Source organism: Sander lucioperca, chromosome 4, assembly GCF_008315115.2.
Source record: "Sander lucioperca isolate FBNREF2018 chromosome 4, SLUC_FBN_1.2, whole genome shotgun sequence".
NCBI classification, from domain to species: Eukaryota; Metazoa; Chordata; class Actinopteri; order Perciformes; family Percidae; genus Sander; species Sander lucioperca.
The window spans coordinates 33,336,832-33,357,125 of record NC_050176.1 but is presented as its reverse complement, the minus strand read 5'-3'; the positions used below and the strand labels follow the sequence as shown (position 1 = coordinate 33,357,125).

At 41.0% G+C, this 20,294-nt stretch overlaps 2 protein-coding genes across 4 annotated transcripts; one reads left to right on the top strand and one right to left on the bottom strand.

Moving 5' to 3' along the window:
* Window positions 1-9: 9 nt before the first annotated feature.
* On the bottom strand, window positions 10-9,255 carry smarca5 (SWI/SNF related, matrix associated, actin dependent regulator of chromatin, subfamily a, member 5). Its single transcript, XM_031276848.2, has 24 exons — window positions 8,956-9,255; window positions 7,604-7,723; window positions 7,345-7,511; window positions 7,157-7,257; window positions 6,968-7,068; window positions 6,679-6,858; window positions 5,872-6,027; window positions 5,644-5,775; window positions 5,413-5,481; window positions 5,202-5,311; window positions 4,491-4,717; window positions 3,530-3,651; window positions 3,230-3,382; window positions 2,953-3,085; window positions 2,657-2,805; window positions 2,421-2,543; window positions 2,229-2,336; window positions 1,966-2,079; window positions 1,734-1,856; window positions 1,480-1,612; window positions 1,271-1,389; window positions 870-1,082; window positions 644-754; window positions 10-487 (listed from the first exon to the last, which is right to left on the bottom strand). Exons 1-24 carry the CDS (start codon window positions 9,025-9,027, stop codon window positions 422-424), a joined length of 3,102 nt encoding a protein of 1,033 aa, XP_031132708.1. The 5' UTR covers window positions 9,028-9,255; the 3' UTR covers window positions 10-421.
* Window positions 8,376-19,534, top strand: usp38 (ubiquitin specific peptidase 38). 3 transcript variants are annotated; one of them, XM_031276845.2, is made up of 12 exons: window positions 10,892-11,064; window positions 11,831-11,896; window positions 12,666-13,356; window positions 14,633-14,768; window positions 14,865-14,994; window positions 15,216-15,317; window positions 15,720-15,878; window positions 16,042-16,235; window positions 16,353-16,446; window positions 16,548-16,654; window positions 17,288-18,632; window positions 19,260-19,534. In XM_031276845.2, exons 3-12 carry the CDS (start codon window positions 12,675-12,677, stop codon window positions 19,422-19,424), a joined length of 3,114 nt encoding a protein of 1,037 aa, XP_031132705.1. In that variant the 5' UTR covers window positions 10,892-11,064; window positions 11,831-11,896; window positions 12,666-12,674; the 3' UTR covers window positions 19,425-19,534. The 3 variants fall into 3 exon arrangements, with proteins under 3 accessions (XP_031132707.1, XP_031132704.1, XP_031132705.1); XM_031276847.2 differs by lacking the exons at window positions 10,892-11,064; window positions 11,831-11,896 and adding an exon at window positions 8,376-8,479; XM_031276844.2 differs by lacking the exon at window positions 11,831-11,896 and having other exon boundaries at window positions 10,789-11,064.
* The last annotated feature ends 760 nt before the right edge of the window (window positions 19,535-20,294 follow it).

The following is a 20,294-nucleotide window of genomic DNA, read 5'->3' as shown; positions in this document are numbered from 1 at the left end:
ACATTTTTAAAAAACGGGAGGTTTATTTGTGACGTTCAAAAAGACATTTTCTACTTCACATAGGAAGATAAAAGAACAAACGTTTTCCTAAAAATAAAAGGGTACATATTGTTTCAAGCAATGGAATGTGGTACAACCAACAGGCATAAATACATTTATTTCAATTAAGTACTAGTAAAAAAAGGACTAGCAAACAAAAAACTAAACCAGCACAGCTGCAGTGTTTAGGTAAGTGACAACAAGGCAGGCTTGTAAGGAGCACTTCCCAAAACGTAATACAACGAGTGTCCATCAGGTTTTTTTTACACAGTACATTATCACAGCCTGCAAAACAAACGGATATTAGGACTAACGATACTGGAGCTGGCCGCATCCCTCAAATTCTGACATTGTATGCAGTAGATTAATGTTGTGAACAGCTTCACAACTTGAGCTTTTTCCTGCGTCCACGACCATCTGGGGTTGCCTCTGACTTCCGTTTCTGGGCCTAGGTAAGAGGAGAAAATTATTAGGGAAGACTTCACAAGCGTTGGCTTACCAAAAAATACCCAGCCCTAGACAAATGTTACTTTGAATTTGAACAACCCAGGTAGCATCAATAAACAAGTGGCTTGCTTCCTGTAATATGAGATTTGTAACTTACTGAGCCACTCTTTGGGCCTCGTTTCTTCTTCTCAGCCTTCTCCCTCTCCTCCAGCTCCATGTTCTCTCTCTCTATCAGTGTAATCAGGGTGTTGCATCGCCTCTGAAGCTCCTACACAAACACACATCACCGAACATAGTTTATATTTTTAGGCAACGCTTTTATAACAGCATCCACAATATTAAAGAAAATACAGGCGAAATCCTACAAAGATGCCAACACTTACCATGGCAGTCCTGGATTTGAGGAACCAGTCAAAGCGGAACTGAGGAGAGTTGCGTATGCACTGACGCAGCTCGTCATACACGCTCTCCTTGTCGAAGCCCAGCTTGTGGAGCATACAGATAAGGAAGCGGTCCTCCTCCTCTGTGTAGTTCTTGCCTTTGTTGGTGCCATAGGAGATACGGAGCTGATGGAAGGGAGCCTTGTAGCGACCAATCTGGGCAAGGAGATAAGAAACATTGAGGGACCGTTAATTGATAAATCAGGATGAGCAGACAATGTGATGAAGAGACAGTTAAAGGATTAGAGCAAGATTTAGAGTTTAACTGATTAACACAATGCTTAATGAGATAAGCTACTGAAGTTGTTTAAACAAGAAAGGATAGCCAAATGGTCGACAGCTACCTTTGAGTCCAGTGCTTTCTTGATGCTAATCCTTCTCTGGATCCTGGCCTCTCCTCTCTCTATCTGGGCCATAATCTTCTCGATGTCCTGCAGCTCATTACAGCGCTCCCAGAATACAGCTGAAGGAACAAACACAAACATGAATTCCCTAAATATGCAAAGAAGTCAAGCGTTTTGGATTGCCTGCGGAATATAGGAGAAGTCATTACCAGAATATTCCATGACCTCCTCTGGAGTTTTTCCCTCAACTTCTCTGGCAATGTTCTCAATATCATCTCTTCCCCACTTCTCGTTGGCTTTGATGAACTGGTTGAAGTCACGTTTGTTCCAAATAGTAAATCCCTGCAATGAAGGTACAGTTGATCAAAATATGCCCAATCTAGACCCAGCAACAAAACATTTCATTTGGACTTGCGGCATATTAGCCATAAATGTATTGCATTTAGGGGGGAATGACCTGTACCTGTTGCAGCAGGTTCTCCTTCTCCTCCAGTTCCTCCTCTGCGAGAGCCTCAGCCTCATCGATTTTACCCTGCTCTTCTTTCTGGAGCTGAGCTGAATTTGGCATGTCTGGATTACGGGGAACCTAAAAGGACACAGCCACAGACTGACTCAGAGACATTTTTGAACACATTCCTACTCCAAACCAAATGCGTACAAATGATCCGTTTCTCATGTGGAACACATCTCGGTACCTTGTAGCCTATGGTCTTTCTGTAGAACAGAATTTCCTTTTCTAGAAGCTCAAAAAGACGTGGAGGGAAGAACTGGAAGTCCTGCACATTTGGCTGCTTGGGGGGACGAGGAGCCTGGGAAATGGAGTCACACAAAATGTTATGACAAATGATATGCCTCAACCAGGACAGCATGCCATCCATCATAAGAGCATTGTAATTACACATTCTCTTGCATTAATGCCTTATATCCTAAGGGTGTTGGTAGAGTGACCGGTCCCTACCTTGGGTGCTTTGGGCTCACTGACTCGCAGAGCCTCTCTGAAGTAAGCATCCACAGCGTAATTGGCTTTCCTTTCTCTCTTGGGTGGCTCGATCCAGTTGGTAATGACCTGAATGAAAAAGCAAGAAGGGAAACAAGGTTCCAAGATTCATGTTGTGGGAATTAAAGACTGCTGATTCGTTAGTCGTTTTACCTTTTTCTTCTCTCTATAATCTTCTCCTTCGAATGTGTACACACTGCTGTTCTCTGTGTCCATGGTGAAGTTTCTCAGAGTACTCTCACCCAGTGAAGACAGCTTCTCCTTCATCTCCATGGTCTAGCAAATGACAAGATCAGTGTTAATGTTGTGGTAAATATATTTATTAAAAAAAAAATAAAAAAAACTGGACACAAAAAGGCATTGATTTTCTCTAATGCATCCTGACTCACCTTTCTTTCACCTCTCTCCAGGATTGCATCAATGTCATCATCTGTGATCTCACTCTCTTTGGAGGCAAACACATGTGTGGCACCGTGGCGGATGATGGACAGCATCTCATCCTTGCCCAGCTTGTTTGCGCTTGGATCCACAAGTCTTCCTGTTAAACACATAGAAGTCAGCTTAGTCGCTTACTCCAATCTCCTTTTGGTATTTTCTGTAGAGTACCAATTTTACATTTCTCTGAGACCCATTCTGTAAAAACACCTCAATTGTGAATACTGCTGAGACAGGAAAGAGGAGCTACCTTGCTGGATCACAATGGAGTCCAGGCGCAGTTTCATCTCGGCCCTCTCCACAATCCTCTCCTCCACTGTGTTTTCGGTGATGAAACGAAAGACGCGTACCTGCTTCTGTTGACCAATCCTGTGAGCTCGGTCCTGAAATAAAAAGAACAAATTGGTCACGTCCCCTGCATCTGAAATCAAAGTTCTACAGCAACCACTGTCATTTTTCCAGGAAACACAATCAGATCCTGTGACTCCTTACTACTGGATAAAGAATGTGAAGTTCAGAGTTCTAACCATGGCCTGAAGATCGACTTGGGGGTTCCAGTCCGAGTCGTACAGGATGACCACATCCGCTGTAGCCAGGTTGATACCCAGTCCTCCAGCTCTGGTGCTCAACATGAAGATGAACTTAGAGCTGTTGGGCTCATTGTATGCGTTGATAGAGACCTGAAAACACACAAAAAGGTATATTAAAAAAAAAATTAAACTTGTTTTACTAAACTCATCTTATGGTTTCCTGAGATGAATGGCGTCAAATCGGTCTACTGAAATCTCTCATGCAACATTTTCCGATACAAGATCCAAGCACCACACCTGTCTCTCCTCGTGCGGCGTCTGGCCATCCAGGCGGCAGTAGCCATAGTTCCTCCACATGCAGTAGTCCTCCAAGATGTCCAGCACCCTGGTCATCTGACTGAAGATGAGCACACGAGAACCTGGAAGGAAGGAAAGACGGTAGAATTAGTCAGAGGAATGTAGAAAAAAAAAAAAAACAGTCCTTTCACACTTAACTTTAACTGTTTTTTTATATCACTTTTATTGGTGCAATAACATTAGTACAAGTTTAAAACCAGCATTTTGTCTTTTTTTGTGTAATTGAGTATTAAGATTGTTGTTGTATTATTTAACTTAAAGTGCTCATATTATGTTCATTTTCAGGTTCATAATTGCATTTAGAGGTTGTACCAGAATAAGTTTATGAGGTTTAATTTTCTGAAAACACCATATATTTGTTGTACTGCACACTGCTGCAGCTCCTCTTTTCACCCTGTGTGTTGAGCTCTCTGTTTTAGCTACAGAGTGAGACATCTCACTTCTGTACCATCTTTGTTGGGAGTCGCACATGCGCAGTAAGTACTGCTAGCTAGTCAGTTGCAGAGCATGAGGTCGTGCCATGCTAGCAGCTAGGTGAGCATTATAACGTGTGTTACAAAGTGACGTACGTTCGTCACGGAAGTAAAGGCTGGACTACAATAGAGCTGTTTGGAGCAGTTTGTGAACAGTGTTTTCTCTGGAAGATGGTAAGTCTCTTTGGGCTTTTTCACTTTGTAAACCTATTACATGCACAAAAAAGATATATAACAATAAAGGAAAGGGGAAAAGCCAAAAAGCATAATATGAGCACTTTAAGTAAAAACTTTGAGTACTTCTTCCACCACTTATGAATCATAAACACAGGTGTGTTTTTTCTTAATATTCTACATTTTAAAAGATTCTGTAATAGAAACACTATATCTAAAGATGACTAAAAATTACAGCATGGCCATCGACATACCCTGATCCTTCATCTTGGGTAGCAGCTTGTCCAGCACCACCATCTTGCCACTGTTCACCACCAGGTGGAGGTCAGTCGTGTATGGGGGACCCGGCTCGGCCCCGTCGAACAGGTACGGGTGGTTGCAGCATTTCCTCAGCTGCATGAGAACGTTCAGCAGACGCATCTTGTCCATCTTACCCGCCGAGTTCAGTATGTCAATGTCCTTCATCAGGATCTTTGTGTACCTGATGGGTGATGACAAATTAATCATCGCATACTAGTGTACAAGTAGAGCTGGACAATATATCAATATTATATTGATATCGCGATATGAGACTAGATATCGTCTTAGATTTTGGATATCGTAAAATGGCATAAGTGTTGTCTTTTCCTGGTTTTAAAGGCTGCATTACAGTAAAGTTATGTCATTTTCTGAATTTACCAGACTGTTCTAGCTGTTCTATTGTTTTCCTTTACCCACTTAGTCATTATATCCACATTATTGATGATTATTTATAAAAAATCTCATTGTGTAAATATTTTGTGAGAGCACCAATAGTCAACCCTACAATATCGTTGCGGTATTGATAGAGGTATTTGGTAAAAAAATATCGTGATATTTGATTTTCTCCATGTCGCCCAGCCCTATGTACAAGTTTATGGCAGTATCCAGTTTATTTTAAGCTGTGTAGAACAAAGAAGCTTGGGACAAATTAAAGCTTAACTTACCACTCTCGCTGCATCTTACTCAGACCCACATACATCTTGATCTCTTTTTTCGGAAGCAGAGTCTTCTCTACGTCAGCTTTTATACGACGAAGCAAGAAGGGACGCAGAACCTACACAAAAAAATGGCAAGTCAAAAGAGTGCTGTAAGACCACCTAAAATGTACAGAGATTTGTAGGAAGTTGACATGAAAAAAAAAAATTCAATGCTTACAGTGTGAAGACGTTCAACCAACTTTGTATCACCCAAGCAGTTGTTTGTGTCGAACCAGGAATCAAAGTCCTTTGGGAACAAAAACTGTTATTAGTACCAGAGTACAGAGCACTTTTCTTCTAAATAACAGACAAGAACCACATTGGTATTACTAAGGATTCCAGCTTGAAAGTGGGTTTATCATCTAGTGAAAGTCCCTGTTCATCTTGTGCACTTCTGGGCAATTCTTACGTCTGCTGAGTTGAAGACATCAGGTAGCAGGAAGTTCAGCAGAGCCCACAGCTCGTGAAGGTTGTTTTGGAGGGGTGTTCCAGTCAGCAACAAACGATTGGTGGTCTTAAATTCTCGCACGATCTCTGATAGCTATGGGAAATAAATTGCTTCATTAGGAAATCCTGTAAAACGCTAAGTGGTTTTTGACATATGTAAATGTCTATTTTGTTTCAGTGGCCGTCTCACCTTTGATTTCTCATTCTTGATTCTGTGGGCTTCGTCAATGACCAGGTACCTCCAGTTGAACTTCTTGAACACTGCCTTTTCAATGATGAGCATCTCGTAGGATGTGACACACACATCCCATTCTCCAGGCAACAGCACATCTCTGATCAGGGCATTCTGAAATTGATGCAATTTGTTTTTAGTGTTTTAAAAGACAACTACCAAATGCTAAATGCTAAAGTTGGCTGTATCCTTCAGTGACAGATTGTCTACCTAAAAAGGAATCTTTTGCACGCTGTTGACAACTCCTTGCTCCCCATTCTGACCTCCACACACACAGTAAGTAAAGTCAATCTTTTTTAACACAGTTTTGCTGAGATGCACATTACACACATCCAATACTCACTATCACCCACCAGCTAAACAAATCAAATAATCTAAAGTGTCCATAAATAATGCTGAAAATCAAGCTGGTTTTACTTGAAATACATGCAATTTACATCAGTTATTTGGTTTGGGTACATATCACTAAACCCAAACCAGAAGCCAAAATCACCACAAAACATTCAATCCAAGATCAAAGCGTAGCGGTCCAAGTACTGCATTGCTGTGATCACAAACGATGACTCCACACATAAACCTGACTTGCCGAATGAAAAGTAGGTCTACTATGCTAAGATGTTGTATGGTTTGCAAAATCATTCCCATTGTAAAACAAGCACATTCAAATTGAAAAAATAGGGAGCATTACAGGATGAAATATCAAATCATGGTATTTCCAGTTCCACTGAGCTTTTTAGACAATCACAATGTTCTGATGCAACTTACTCTCTCCTCTCTGTCTCCGATCAGGCAGACTGCACGGAGCGAAGGCACCCATCTCTTGAACTCATTCATCCAGTTGTAGAGGGTGGACTTGGGCACCAGCACCATGTGGGGACCAGGGATGTTTCTGTAGTGCTTCATATAACCCAGCAGGGAAATAGTCTGCAGAGTCTTCCCCAAACCCTGAGAAGCAGCAGATTGTGTGTGAGATGGAGCAGTAGATGTAAATACAACAATATTGCAAGATTAAAAAAAAAAAAAAATACAGTTTAGACTGTGAGAAAGTACTGACCATTTCGTCAGCGAGGATGCCGTTGATGCCATTCTCGTACAAAGAGATGAGCCAGTTCAGACCACGGACCTGATAGTCTCTCATTTTTCCTGACTTGACATCTAAATAAGAGACAAGGAAACGCATTATCATCGTTTCTGCACATCATATACACATATACCTTCCTCTCAAGCCTAAATCATTGCTTACAGGAGGGAGAGTCATCAAAGCGTGTGCAGACATTAGTCGTCTTGGTGCTCTCGCTTAGAAGCTCTTCGTCCTCCTCTTGCTCTGTGCGGCGATGTCGGTTGCTGTTAATGCACATAAAAAAGGAACAATAAGTCATGATCACAATGTGAGTAAACTTCCTAAAATGAAATCAATCTGTATGTACTCACTCTCCGGCAGAGAGCAGGTTCTGTTTCTCATCATTCTTGATGCGAGGACGCCCTGGCTTCATCTTCAGCGGGGAGGTGGGGGTCTTCTGTGCGGCTGGTTGGATGAAATGAGCAAACAACTCTGTTTGCTTCAACAGGTACTCAAATCTGTTGGTCCGGTCTGTTTGCTACATACACAGGAAGACAGACTTGTTAACTTATTTTTCCAAGAACCGAGTGTTGAGCCATGTGGTGATAGCTATAGTAAAAGTCTCCTTACCACTTTCTCCTCGTAGCCCGGAGCAGGTACTTTCTTGGATGACGAGGAGGAGGCATCTTGTCCATCGGGCCCAGCATCTGAAGATGACTCTTTTCCAGCATCTGAAGAATCTGACTTCTCCTGAGCAGAAAAACAGTAAACAGAAGCAGTCTTGTTTAGTGGCTATCTCATATGTATCCAACAACATCCGACAGGAACAGACTAGACAAATTGCTAGCTCTGTTCTGGTTGCTCTCTGGACCAAACAGAGGAAGTAGGAAAGAGACGAATGATAACAACAAAAAATCCTGGCTTTCAATAACAAAATCTTCCAACTTCCCCTACAGTAAACCCTAAACACTCTAGGCAGCTCTTGGCAAGTCGTTTACCTTGCTGCTATTACCACTGCTCCTGTGGGCCAAAACAACTGGATTGCAAGTCAATCGCAGTGCTCAACCTTCTGCACTACTGCCTTTGCATAATTGGGCACACTTCACACTCTTTGTTTTTACTGCATTTCACGTTGTATTTACTATTTATGTTAACATGTATAGTGTTTCGCACCCTTGGTGTTCATATTTTACTTTGTGTATAGTAGGAGATCATAATGTACTGTAGTACTCTAGATATTTATGGTTACTTATACTATGCGTATGTTCCTGTACTTCTACTGCGGTGACATTTGGATCAATAAAGTTTGTTTTATTTTATCTTATTCCAACTGTTGAGCTGCACACCTGAAAACACTTCTATTAATAAGGATATTAATCAACACCAGGTGCAGTGGAAGGAAAGTTGCAGGCATGCAGCGCTAAAGCAGCAGCATCCTCGGTTACAAAAGCCTTTGCTGCACTGTCCCACTGAAAACAAAGACGCGGACCGGACAGCTGAGCATGGGTGCGTGCTGCTCGTTACTTTTACAAGGTTTTTCACAAGCCTTATTACAGTCACAAATAATTTACGGAGTACATCTAGCCTCGAAGTAAACAAAAAGTACGCTGGGACTTTTAATGTGATGGTCGATGGGTTGCTAGCGAGGCTAAGCTAGCTAGTAGTGTGAGCGCTTATGAAACAGGCTGGCCTTGCTAGTGCTCTGTGCTGTAACGTTAGCTTCAGTCCCAAGTGAATGGGACCGAGCTGTTGTTGTCGTGAGCTAGCTAACAATAGCCCCTCCGCGGCGATCTAACTAGTTAGTTAGCTCAAACAGCCCGCGTTAACATTGACAAAGTAATAGTTTAACGTAGCCGAATTTGAGGAACAAGTGGGTAACGTCAAGGGACCGGGGTTACCAGAGTTTCAGACTTGTGTGGCTGGTCTATGATAGATGTACGCGGTGTTGAGAGGAGACAATGCCCATTTTTAAAACATCTTACCTCTGCTCCTCCGGCTTCTTCAAGTTGAGTCTGCTCTTCGCGCTGTTCCACGCAGCTCAGGAGTTCGGACATTTTTATCGAATTTCCTCTTTCGATTCAGATATAGCGTCCGTTATTTGGTGCCTTATGTGACCCCGTATAAGAGCCGTTGAAGATTTTCCGAACTTTCTCGCGGTAAATGAGAACTATCCTGCTGTTTATAATGAAAGACACACCGGTTGGTCACAGGCAGCACATTCCCGCTAGCAAGATTTTTCTCGAGCACCCGCGTTCGCACAACCCGGTGTGGGCTCTATCGCGAGACTTGCTTATGCTGCCTTTACTGGTTGTTGGAAATGTTGCAACTCACTTGGTTTCTTCATACAGCTTATTTCTAAATGGCACTTAATATTGTGTGTGTAGTTACCCAATTTGTCTGTACAAAACAGTCTTTACTACAGTGCAACCTACAGCAAGTTATAACATCCCTTAAATCTCAGATGGAAGGAAGGAAAGTGCAACAACAAACATATCAAGTATGTCAAAACCAATTATATTATTCTTGGTAGAAAGTTTGCTGGACAACACGGATGCTTTGGTTTGGTTGAACCAAACCGATTATCAATGTAAAAGTAAAAAGAAATCAGTGCATACATTATAAAACGACTTTATTTAATTTCTTGCTTGAACCAAACAAGCTCAACATATTTGTGTAAGAGAATGTTATGTTGATTGGGTTTGTTACATTTGCCAAGAAGATAATTATTTAACAAGTTTAATTTCTAAATCCTGGCTTGATTTAAAATAGTGACAAAGTTAATACTCAATTAATATACCTCAGTATGGTTAATTTAAGTCAAATGTACATGTACTGTACCAATATCCTGTTCATGAGTCAACTGAACATACAAGCATGCTTTGTTTTAAATACATTTTGTAAACACTTTTTGTATATATTAAAGATATGTTTCCTGTACATACAAATTAATTTGCTATAGTATATTAATTGCAGGGAGTGCTTTCCTATTTGTACCCCTATAATTACAACAGTTTTTTTTTTTTTTTTTTTTTTCAGGAAATCTGAAGTTTCACAGCAATAGTAATAGCCTACTATTAATATTATTGATAACAACAACAACAACAACAACACTGCATTGATTATTTTAAGATGTCCATCAATCCTCTCAACCCATTCTGTAAAAACCCTATTTGGGCATTGTCCCTAGGTAAACTGATCATGAAGACAAGTCCAAATGTGTGATTGATAGGCTGAGATTTAGTGGAGCGTTATCCAGCATGGCTTTCATAAAAGCTGAAATAAACTTGGCCAAATAATATTTCATGTCCACTTTTCTAAAACTCCCCTTTTTAGTTATTTAAAGGCCTACTGTACATTATACTGTACACAATGCATACTCTGCATCCAGTCTTTCTACATAGACTACAGTATGTTATAAACATGCAAATTATATTAATATAGTTATTTTATCAATGTTACATTGGTTTCCCATTATGTATGATAATATGTATTATGCATAATACAAATGTATCCCTAAATATATTTTGCACATACTCACTTTAATCTGGAATTTCAGGTTTTTAAATTTAAAAAGCAAAATATATATCCGAGTCTGTAATGTTCCCAGGGACACCAAAAGCAATACTGCAGAGTTCGTTTGATAACCGATTTATTTTCAACCAAAAGCCAACTTCGCCCGAGACCTCTAAAGTGGAGATGGACAAGGAGCATTGAATGCAGCACGTCAACTGAACAGAAAGTGCCCAAATATCTTAATAAAATTAGAAAGTGCCCAAATATCTTAATACAAATTTTACCACATTTTATCTTGAGATCCAAAATGTTCAAAAACACCGTTTCACCAAGAATCACAGATTTTATGACTCAAAATTCAACAACCATTTCACAGGCACTGTTAAGACGAAAATTGCTTCACACAAGGGTCCTACCAACTTCTCTGTCCATAGGAATGACGTCGGTGGAAGGATAATCAGCTGATTCTGAGCGATGAAATTAACCAAAATAACACGGTTTTATCAGTGAAAAGACGGTTAACATCTACCGACAATTGAGGATATTCTGGTCTGACATTGTTGACATGCTTTGTTTGGGTAAGCATAGATCGTAAAGCTTCTGTATCGCGCTATTACATGGCGGTATTTATGCTAAGTCAGAGGAACCTAACGTTACTCAGCTAACGTCTAGGCCTGTTTTGTTGCTTTGTTCGTTTTTGTTGTTGTTGTCCTCGTCGAAGGACGTTCGTAACAACTATCGCTATGGAGCGGCTTAGTTGTGATTAATATTTGAGCCATGTTTTTACTGTATGGAATGAATCGTTAACGTTACAGCTAGCGTTAGCAAGCTAGCCGCCTGTTACCACACAAGAAGCAGTTAGCGGCTGGTGCTGCTGTGCTCCTGAAGCTGCCAGATAATAGTTAAAACATCAGATGTGAAGTAATGTTAAATACGTTTAATATATTAATTATTTCGTTGGTAGGGCAGAAAGCTAATAGATGATGTTGGACTAAGAACACAAAAGAGGAAAATTACAAAAATATAATATTATACTTAGTTACCCGTCAAAACCTCCACAAAGAAAATGATGGCCAAAATTGAGACAGTAAATCTTTGTTTAGGCTAGGTTAGCTTCTCGGCTTCAGTGGCGCTCAGTCTATAGAAATATGATCGATGTGTAATAAACAACCTATTTTGCATTCTATGATATTTTTTTCATTCACAAATTTAACAATCAAGAAAAATAATTAAATTCTCAAAGTAAATATTCAAGCAAAAATGTTCAACATTTTCTGGTTGTAGCTTATCATTTGTAAGGATTTACTGCTTTTCTCACATCATTTTTTAATTCATTTTTTTAAGGTTGTGGACTGTTAGCTGGACAAAACGAACAATTTGAAGGCATCGCTTTGAGCTCTGGAAAACTGTGTTAGGCATTTTTCACTATTTTCTGACATTTTTTGTAGTAAAATTGATCAGTTAGTTTATAATTAGTTCCTAGTTTAAATTGAGTAGTCAAAAATTTGTTGTGTCCTAGCTTTATATCAAAACAATTTGTCCCCTGTCTTCTGCACTTCATAGATGTACAAAATAAACTGTAATTATGATGTGTGATACTTTAAAGGCCCAATTTTCAAATGATGTAAAGCATCTTTTTTGCCACTATAGTCACATCACTGTAAAGTTTGCAAGCGCTACATTCCAGTTGCAGGCAGCACATTAACGCTGAGTACACATTGTCTACCTTTGAAAGCTTACAGTCTGTGCACTCAATGAATGCGTGGACTGTAGACTGGTAGAAAGGAGCCTATGCACCTATGGACTTTTTTTTCACACCAGCCATTTGACTTATCATAGGAGGAAAAGCACAGCTGTTACTAATAATATTAACAAGAGCTCTGTTCTATCTAATACCCCTGTAACCCTTGACAGCGAGCCATCATACAATACCAGGACCCTGAAACTGAAGCAGCTAAACGGAATTCAGTCATCATTAGTTTTTGTACTGTTGACATTTTCTACTGTGACATGTCAAAATATCCTGTGTGATATGTAAATTCATTAAAACGGAAAATGCTACCTGTGATATATTAAATAAGGCCCACACATTCATTTTACCCCTAAGTATGAGTGCAGAAGATGTGTGACCTTTTTTTAACTAGTGTCGGCTAACTATTTCCTCATTTGCCTCCCACAGACCATAATCATGGACAAGATTTTGGAGGGCCTTGTGAGCTCCGATCACTCTGTTCCAGTGAAGAGGGCCATTGTGAAGAAAGTAGTGGAAGCAGCAGAGAAAGCGGTGACAGAGGAGCAGTGTCAGGCATTGTTTACTCTCACCACCCGCCTCATCTTGCTTGGTGAAGATGCCTTTCAGAGACAGATCGGCTTCCAGGTTTTGGAAGCCTACGCACGTTACCACCGCCCAGAGTTTGAGCATTTCTTCAGTAAAGACTTTGTCCTCAGTCTTCTCCAGCAGGGCTATGGCCCGCTGGACCGCAAAGACCCAGCCATAATAGACTACATTCACTGCTGCCTGCGGCTGCTCATCAGCTGTCCCTCGGTGCTCGAGACCTTCAGCGTGATTCAGGTGGAGGTTTTAAGGATGGTGTGTGAACGTCCGGAGCCTGCTCTTTGTGCCCACCTGAGCACTTTGCTGTCAGACTTTGTGCAGTGCATCCCAAGGGATAAGTCGGGTGTTTTGTTCTGCCAGCAGCTGGTGAGGACCATCAGTTACTTCCACTGCTTTGTCAGCCAAGAACGGGAGCTGAGAGAGTACGTAGGTCAGGTGACTAAGGTTAGCACACTGCTGCAAAACATCTGGAAGGCTGATCCAGCCACACTGCTTCCGTCACTGCAAGAAGTGTTTGCCATTATCTCTTCCACAGGTGAGACTCCTTCCTTCCTTCCTTCCTTCCTTCCTTCCTTCCTTCCTTCCTTCCTTCCAAAAGTATCTTATTTCATACTTGAGCACAAACAACCTTCATGGTAAGTTATTGGGACACGTGAAATTAAATATTGAAATTATTTATTGGGAATAACCCCTTGAGATGAACCATCTTGTTTGCAAGGGGGTCCTCAATTAGGTACAGATGTCCTGAAGAAGCTTAATATATGAACACATTTGGATTTTATTCATAGATTTATAAGTCTCTGCCTACCAGTAATGAAAAAAAGAGTATAAAAAGAGTATAACTGGCAGCATGGACCCATGACTTATACCTCTGTCTCTATAAATATTGGCATTAATACCAGGGTTGTTAGCACATGATTAAGCACCCGGGAACAGTTACCGTGGTTCATTTTGGGGTTTCTTAGGGTCCTGCCAATAGCTGACTATGATCCCTTGGCTTAGTTTTCTCATTTGTATAGGTTGGATTTTCATCCAACAATATCCAGTATTATTAGCACACTGATTATGTTCAGTTATTTAACCTCACTTTACACACTTGTCATTGCAAGCAATGGGTCCACAGATTTAAGGAGTGCATTTTCTTAAAGGGCAATATTAAAAAGCATTAGCTGTGAAGATGTAGCTGAGTTCAGAATTTTTCACGCTGCAGTTCTTTTGTTGATGGTTAATTGTAGAGATGTCCTGAGCGTACTGTGCAGTGTTGCGAGTGACTGAGCTGTGGAGCAGCACAAAATAAACAAACCGCAGGCAGCAGTTTCAATGAAATAGCCACACTGACAGTATGCATCAGTGAGCGATGTGAGCAGAGCCGCTTTGGGTTAAAAGGTCACTCTGCCTCTATTTCAGTGACATTTTTCAGGTGATCTGGTGTTGAAATCCTGTCCCAACAACAGATCCACAGATATTACACACTATAACATTAACATCAACACTACAGAACACTATGAATACTATTGCTGTAAAAGCAATTAAGATGCATATTCATTTTAAAGTAAAGTAAGTGTGCTTAAAATATAATCTGCAATAAAAAGAACCTTTGTGAACCTTGGAATATTTGAAATCAACAACAGTGCTGTCTAATTTTTGAGGCTTTAGTTTGTGGTGGTGTTTGCTCTGCATTATATCACAAGGTGTTTCTGTCACGGTTGTAGAATTTAACATTTGTACTCCACTTGCTGTCCACTGACACAAAAAGAAAATGTGAGATTGTGTAATTATGTGCCATTTCCACTTGGATTCATTTTTTGCAGACCCCTCCTTTGACCCATCCATTTCTCTGGCCAGTCTGGTTCAGCACATCCCCGTCCAGATGATCACAGTGCTTATCAAGAGTCTCACCACAGACCACAATGTCAAAGATGCAAGCATGACTAAAGCACTCTGCAGGTTACCTCTCACATCTAATCATCCAAGATGAATCTCAGTATAAGTTTACCATGTTTATGCACATTATTTACACTCCACCTATTTCTCTCTCTCTAGGATGATTGACTGGCTTTCTTGGCCTCTGGCCCAACATGTTGATACCTGGGTTATCGCTCTGCTGAAAGGACTGGCTGCAGTCCAGAAGTTCACTATCCTCATCGACGTCACTCTGCTTAAGATTGAACTGGTTTGTAGTGAGAACTCATTTTGACTGATTATGGAGCTCAGGAAGCTTTTTTTAAAGCTAGACAAATGTTAAAATGCAGTTATAGTTAAGCTGGATCGTAGTAATGTTTCTTAAAGATATTTTACCCAGAAATGGTAAAAAGACTCACTTGAATTATTGAAACAATTCCCCCGTTTGTATGAATGTATTAATGACAAAAAGATCTTTTTATTTACCTATAGGTATTCAGTCGTCTGTGGTACCCCATTGTGCGGCAGGGGGCGCTAGCTGTGCTCTCCCACATGCTGCTGAGTTTCCAGCACTCTCCTGAGGCCTTCCATTTGGTATGGGATCTCCTGCCGCCCTCCTCACACAGCCCATGTCCCTCTCATATGGCCACTTTATTGGTTTTCTCATTTTCTTCTCTTCTGGCTTAAATAACTTTAAAGCTGCATAGACTTCTTTTCCCAGAAGCCTAGGCTTGTCGCCGCTCTCCCTCTAATGATGTGTGAGCCACTTAAATGCCAAGCAATGGCCATTGAGTTGGCCAATTTCATTAGTATCTTAAAACAGTAATAGTCTCAAAAATACTGAGCAAATGAGACTGAACCCTCTTTGGGGTTCCTGATGTGCAACTATCCTCTGGCTGACCATGCTACATATTTGTATGATTAATATTAGCAGTACCTTCCAGCATCACGGCGTCCTCAACAGTTTTCTCTTATCTTCATCCCTCACCGTCCCAGGTTGTTCCACATGTGGTGCATCTCGTCCAGTCACTGAGGACAGATGGTCTCCACACCAGCAAAGCGTTCTTGCTGCAGTTCACTGAGCTTATACACTGCATGATGTACCAGTACTCCGGCTTCCCTGACCTCTATGACCACATACTAGAGGCCATCAAGGTAAAAGAGCATACTCTGAATGTTCTCATAAATATATATTCAAGAAAATTATCACCACCTACCTCAGAAGGTCATTTTTTTACATTGCATAAAAAAATCAAAAGTTTTAAGACTTTACTAGTAAGTGTGCTCTCTGTCCAACCATTTCAATTTGTTTTCTCAGGATCTCCCAAAACCTGGAGAAGACAAGATCAAGCTGGTGTTGAATCAAAGTGCCTGGACGTCCCAATCCAACTCATTTGCCTCGGGTCCTCTGAGGCAAGTTGGGAAGTCTGAGACTGGTAAGACTGGCCTGGTCAACCTGGGGAATACCTGCTTCATGAACAGCATCATCCAGACCCTCTTCATGGCCACAGAGTAAGTTGTGTTTGCACACAAACAGACTTGTTGCATTTTTATATTTGTATATTGAAACATAAGGCATAAATATGGACAGTCTGAGTGTAGTTAACCTTTTTGTTTTGTTTTTCTCAGTTTCAGGCGGCATGTTTTATCATTACATATAAATGGTTCCAACACACTAATGAAAAAGCTCCAGCTGCTCTTTGCTTTCCTTGCACACACTCAGGTTAGTGTTGTCCTGTGTAGTAGATATAACAGAATATTATTACTGATGACAACAACAACTGATGACACAACGACTCTGTGGTGCATGTCTGTATCCTGCAGAGGGCAGCATATGCTCCAAAAAACTTCTTGGAAGCGTCCCGGCCTCCCTGGTTCAATGCCGGCTCTCAGCAGGACTGTTCGGAGTACCTCAGATTTCTTCTAGACAGGTACAGTCGCACAAATGAATCCTAATAGCATTGTGTGAACTGATTGTATTCACATGCTTCCAAACTTTTTTTTTTTGATTTGTCACAGTTCTGAACATACAGCTCACAACCTTTGTTTACTTTTCTGATTTGCATGCAGCTTTTCTTCATGAGCTGTGGAGTTTGATTTTCATGATATTTGAATCTTGTTCAATGTGTGGTTTGCTGTGTTTTACAGGTTTCATATCCCATGCAATAAATGTACATAGTATGACTTAAAATATTCAGTTAGTGTGTCAATATCAACACAAATTTGCTTTTTCTATATTGTTTCCCTTTGCCAAATGAATGTAATCAGGCAAAATAATATGTTAGTGTGTCATTTGTGTGTCACTTAATGCATAATGGAAAAAATGTAATAAAAGAGCCTTTGCTCTTAAGAACACGTATAAAGCATTGAGTGTTAAGTGTGCATGACTGTGGCTTACTGATGTAAACTGTAATTTATTTAGAACTAAATGATGTGACTAAGGGCTTGTTGTATAGAAAGAATATACAGTATGTGGTACACTTTCACAGCCCTGGCACAAATTAAAATCAATGTACTGCTGTATTTTCTCTAATGTTGAGTGCTCCTTGTCTCTTGACCTCAAGGTTACATGAAGAGGAGAAAACACTTCAAGTCCTGGAATCAGTTAAGCCAAAGGTTCCCCCCCCTGTTGACTCAAGCAGCAAAGACCCAACAGGTCAGACTTCTCCGGAGAATGGTGAAGAGTCATATTTGACTCCAGCAGAGAACAAACCTGAGAATGATGGGAGGACTTTGACAGAGAGGATGTTTGGTGGGAAGCTGATCACAGGTATTCGCTGTATGCAGTGCAACTGCATCTCTGAGAAAGCGGAGCCTTTTACAGACCTCTCTTTGGCCTTCTGTCCTTCTGCCACCTCTCAGGGCAGCTCTCAACCCGAAGGGCCCTCAGAGGAACCCAAGGTTCTCTGTCAGGGATCTGTCAATGGCGGCAGTGAAGTTCCTGAGCCAGGCTTGGCCAAAGCCCCAGCTAGCAATGTCCATTTTGTGCCAGTGACAAATGAGCCTCCTCTCTCTGTGCCTGACCTGGTGAACTATTTCCTGGCTCCAGAGATCCTGGACGAAGAGAATGCCTATTTCTGTGAGAAGTGTAGCTCCCTCCAGCGGGCAGAGCGGACCATGAAAGTGGTGTCAGCACCAGAATACTTGATCCTCACCCTGCTGCGGTTCTCATATGATGCCAAATGCCATGTCCGGAGAAAGATTCTGGACAATGTCACCATCCCGCCACTCATGAGACTTCCAGTACATGTCCCTTCAATGCCTACACAATGTTCCTCTACTACCTCTTCTCCTCTGCAAGTGGATTCTCCTGAGAGCAGTGAGAATCTGGCCAAGAAGCTCAAACCATCTCAAAAAGATGAGGAGGAAGAGGAGGAGGAGAGGATAGATGGATCAGAGCAGATAAATGGAAGAGAAATGGCAGTCCACTCAGTGCCATATGTCCTCAGCTCAGTGGTGATGCATTCTGGTATGTCGTCCGAGAGTGGCCACTACTATTCTTACGGGCGCAACATCAATGGCGCAGATGGAACACAGCATCCAGCCAACCACTTTGCCCTCAAGGATGATTTGGGGAATGGCCAGGCCGAGTGTAGCCTCTCCACTTGCTCAGCTCTCTCAATTCCACCTGAACAAGGAGACACACAACCTAATAGTGGCCAGGAGGCAAGGGATTGGCTGCTGTTCAATGACAGCAGAGTGACATTCACATGCTTCCAATCAGTGCAAAACATTACAAATCGCTTCCCCAAGGACACAGCTTATGTGCTGATGTACAGGAAACAGGAGCTACCAGGGCAGAACATAAATGGCGGACTGATGGCAAATGGAATGAGATTGAGTACTGAGCCTCCCCTGCAGAAAGAACTATTGGATGCTATTATCAAGGACAACAAGCTGTATTTACAGGTATGTGGGGGTGAACAAAAAAAACACACTTCTCCCACATACAGTCATTGTGTTACCCATTTGAAATCGCTCCCTATAAATGCTACAAATAAATGCTAGCCAAGTGTGAAGTGATTAGCATTAGAGCAAGTATTTAATCTGCTGTTAAGAGGTTCGTTGGATATTTTGGGTGAAACACTGCTTATTTTTCATGCTTCAAATGCATTTGACGCATAACTTCATTACCACTAACCCCTCTAAGCATGAGGTTATTATGAAAGTCGAGGGCTGTACAAGATTCTCTCAGGTGGAAAGAAGCTGAGGGAAAACGGACTGTACTTTTACAGATGACTAAAAGCCTGCAGAGTATAGGATTTCTTTTGACTGAACTTAAAGTCAAGTCTGAGCTGTCCTATTATAAGACATGAGGTGTAATTTCACGAGTCGTTGAACTGTGGTGTGTAGAGTTGACTTTCCAGCACACTTGTATAAGTGACTAAAGTAAATCACCTCTAGAGGGTGCTGTAATAATGTTAAGTGACAACAACACTGAATCAATGTCAATCATTTGACGTGTTAGCTATATATTTTAATCCTGTTTACACATAAAATAATCAAACATTTCTCTTTACTCCATGCTGCTAATAGGAACAGGAGCTCAACGCTCGGACCCAGGCTCTCCAGGCTCCTTCATCCTCCTGCTCATTCAGGCCCAACGGTTCAGACGACAATAACCCACCAGGGAGCTGCGGCCCATCTGGTGGAGGGGGAGGGGGAGGGGGCTTCAATACCATTAGTAGACTGGTCTTCTGAAAAAATAAATGCGGCAGGAAATCCAGATGAACTGGCACTAAAGGGCATCCTGAACTGATCATACCATAGATGTGCTTATAACCTTATGAAAAGAGCACTGCAATTATTTATAAATGCACGCACGCGCGCGCACAGCATCTGCGTGATCCTAGATTTGATTTTGTTTTGACTAAAATAGATTTTATACCACTGTTTCAGTCATTTGATAGTATTTGATTTGTTTAGATTCTTTTTTGTGATCTCAACATTGTAATCAACCATTAATCTTCCAAATGTCATAACTGGAGGTGGATAATACTTATTGGTGCAAATGTATTATCTCCCTTAAATTACATAGTAAAATAACGATCCACTTTTGCATATATTGATAAATATGTGAAACTGGTCTAGAAAGGAGGAGTCTAGAAAGTGCTCATATTATCTGGCTTGTCCGAGTGTTTATAATATTACCTCACACACAAACATATGCACATACATGCATGTGCAGTGCACAGTACAGAAAAAAAGCATTTAACTGTAAGATAAACAAACTTTTTTTTTTTGATTGGTCACAGTTCTGAACATACAGCTCACAACCTTTGTTTACTTTTCTGATTTGCATGCAGCTTTTCTTCATGAGCTGTGGAGTTTGATTTTCATGATATTTGAATCTTGTTCAATGTGTGGTTTGCTGTGTTTTACAGGTTTCATATCCCATGCAATAAATGTACATAGTATGACTTAAAATATTCAGAATAATCATGGAATACAAAACTATATGTGGAAAATTGAATACTTGGGTAATCTCCGAGATAAAGGCATTTTCAATATGAATATTTAATGCTGTCCTCCCACAAATTGGTTGTGTCATCTACAGAGAACTATATTACA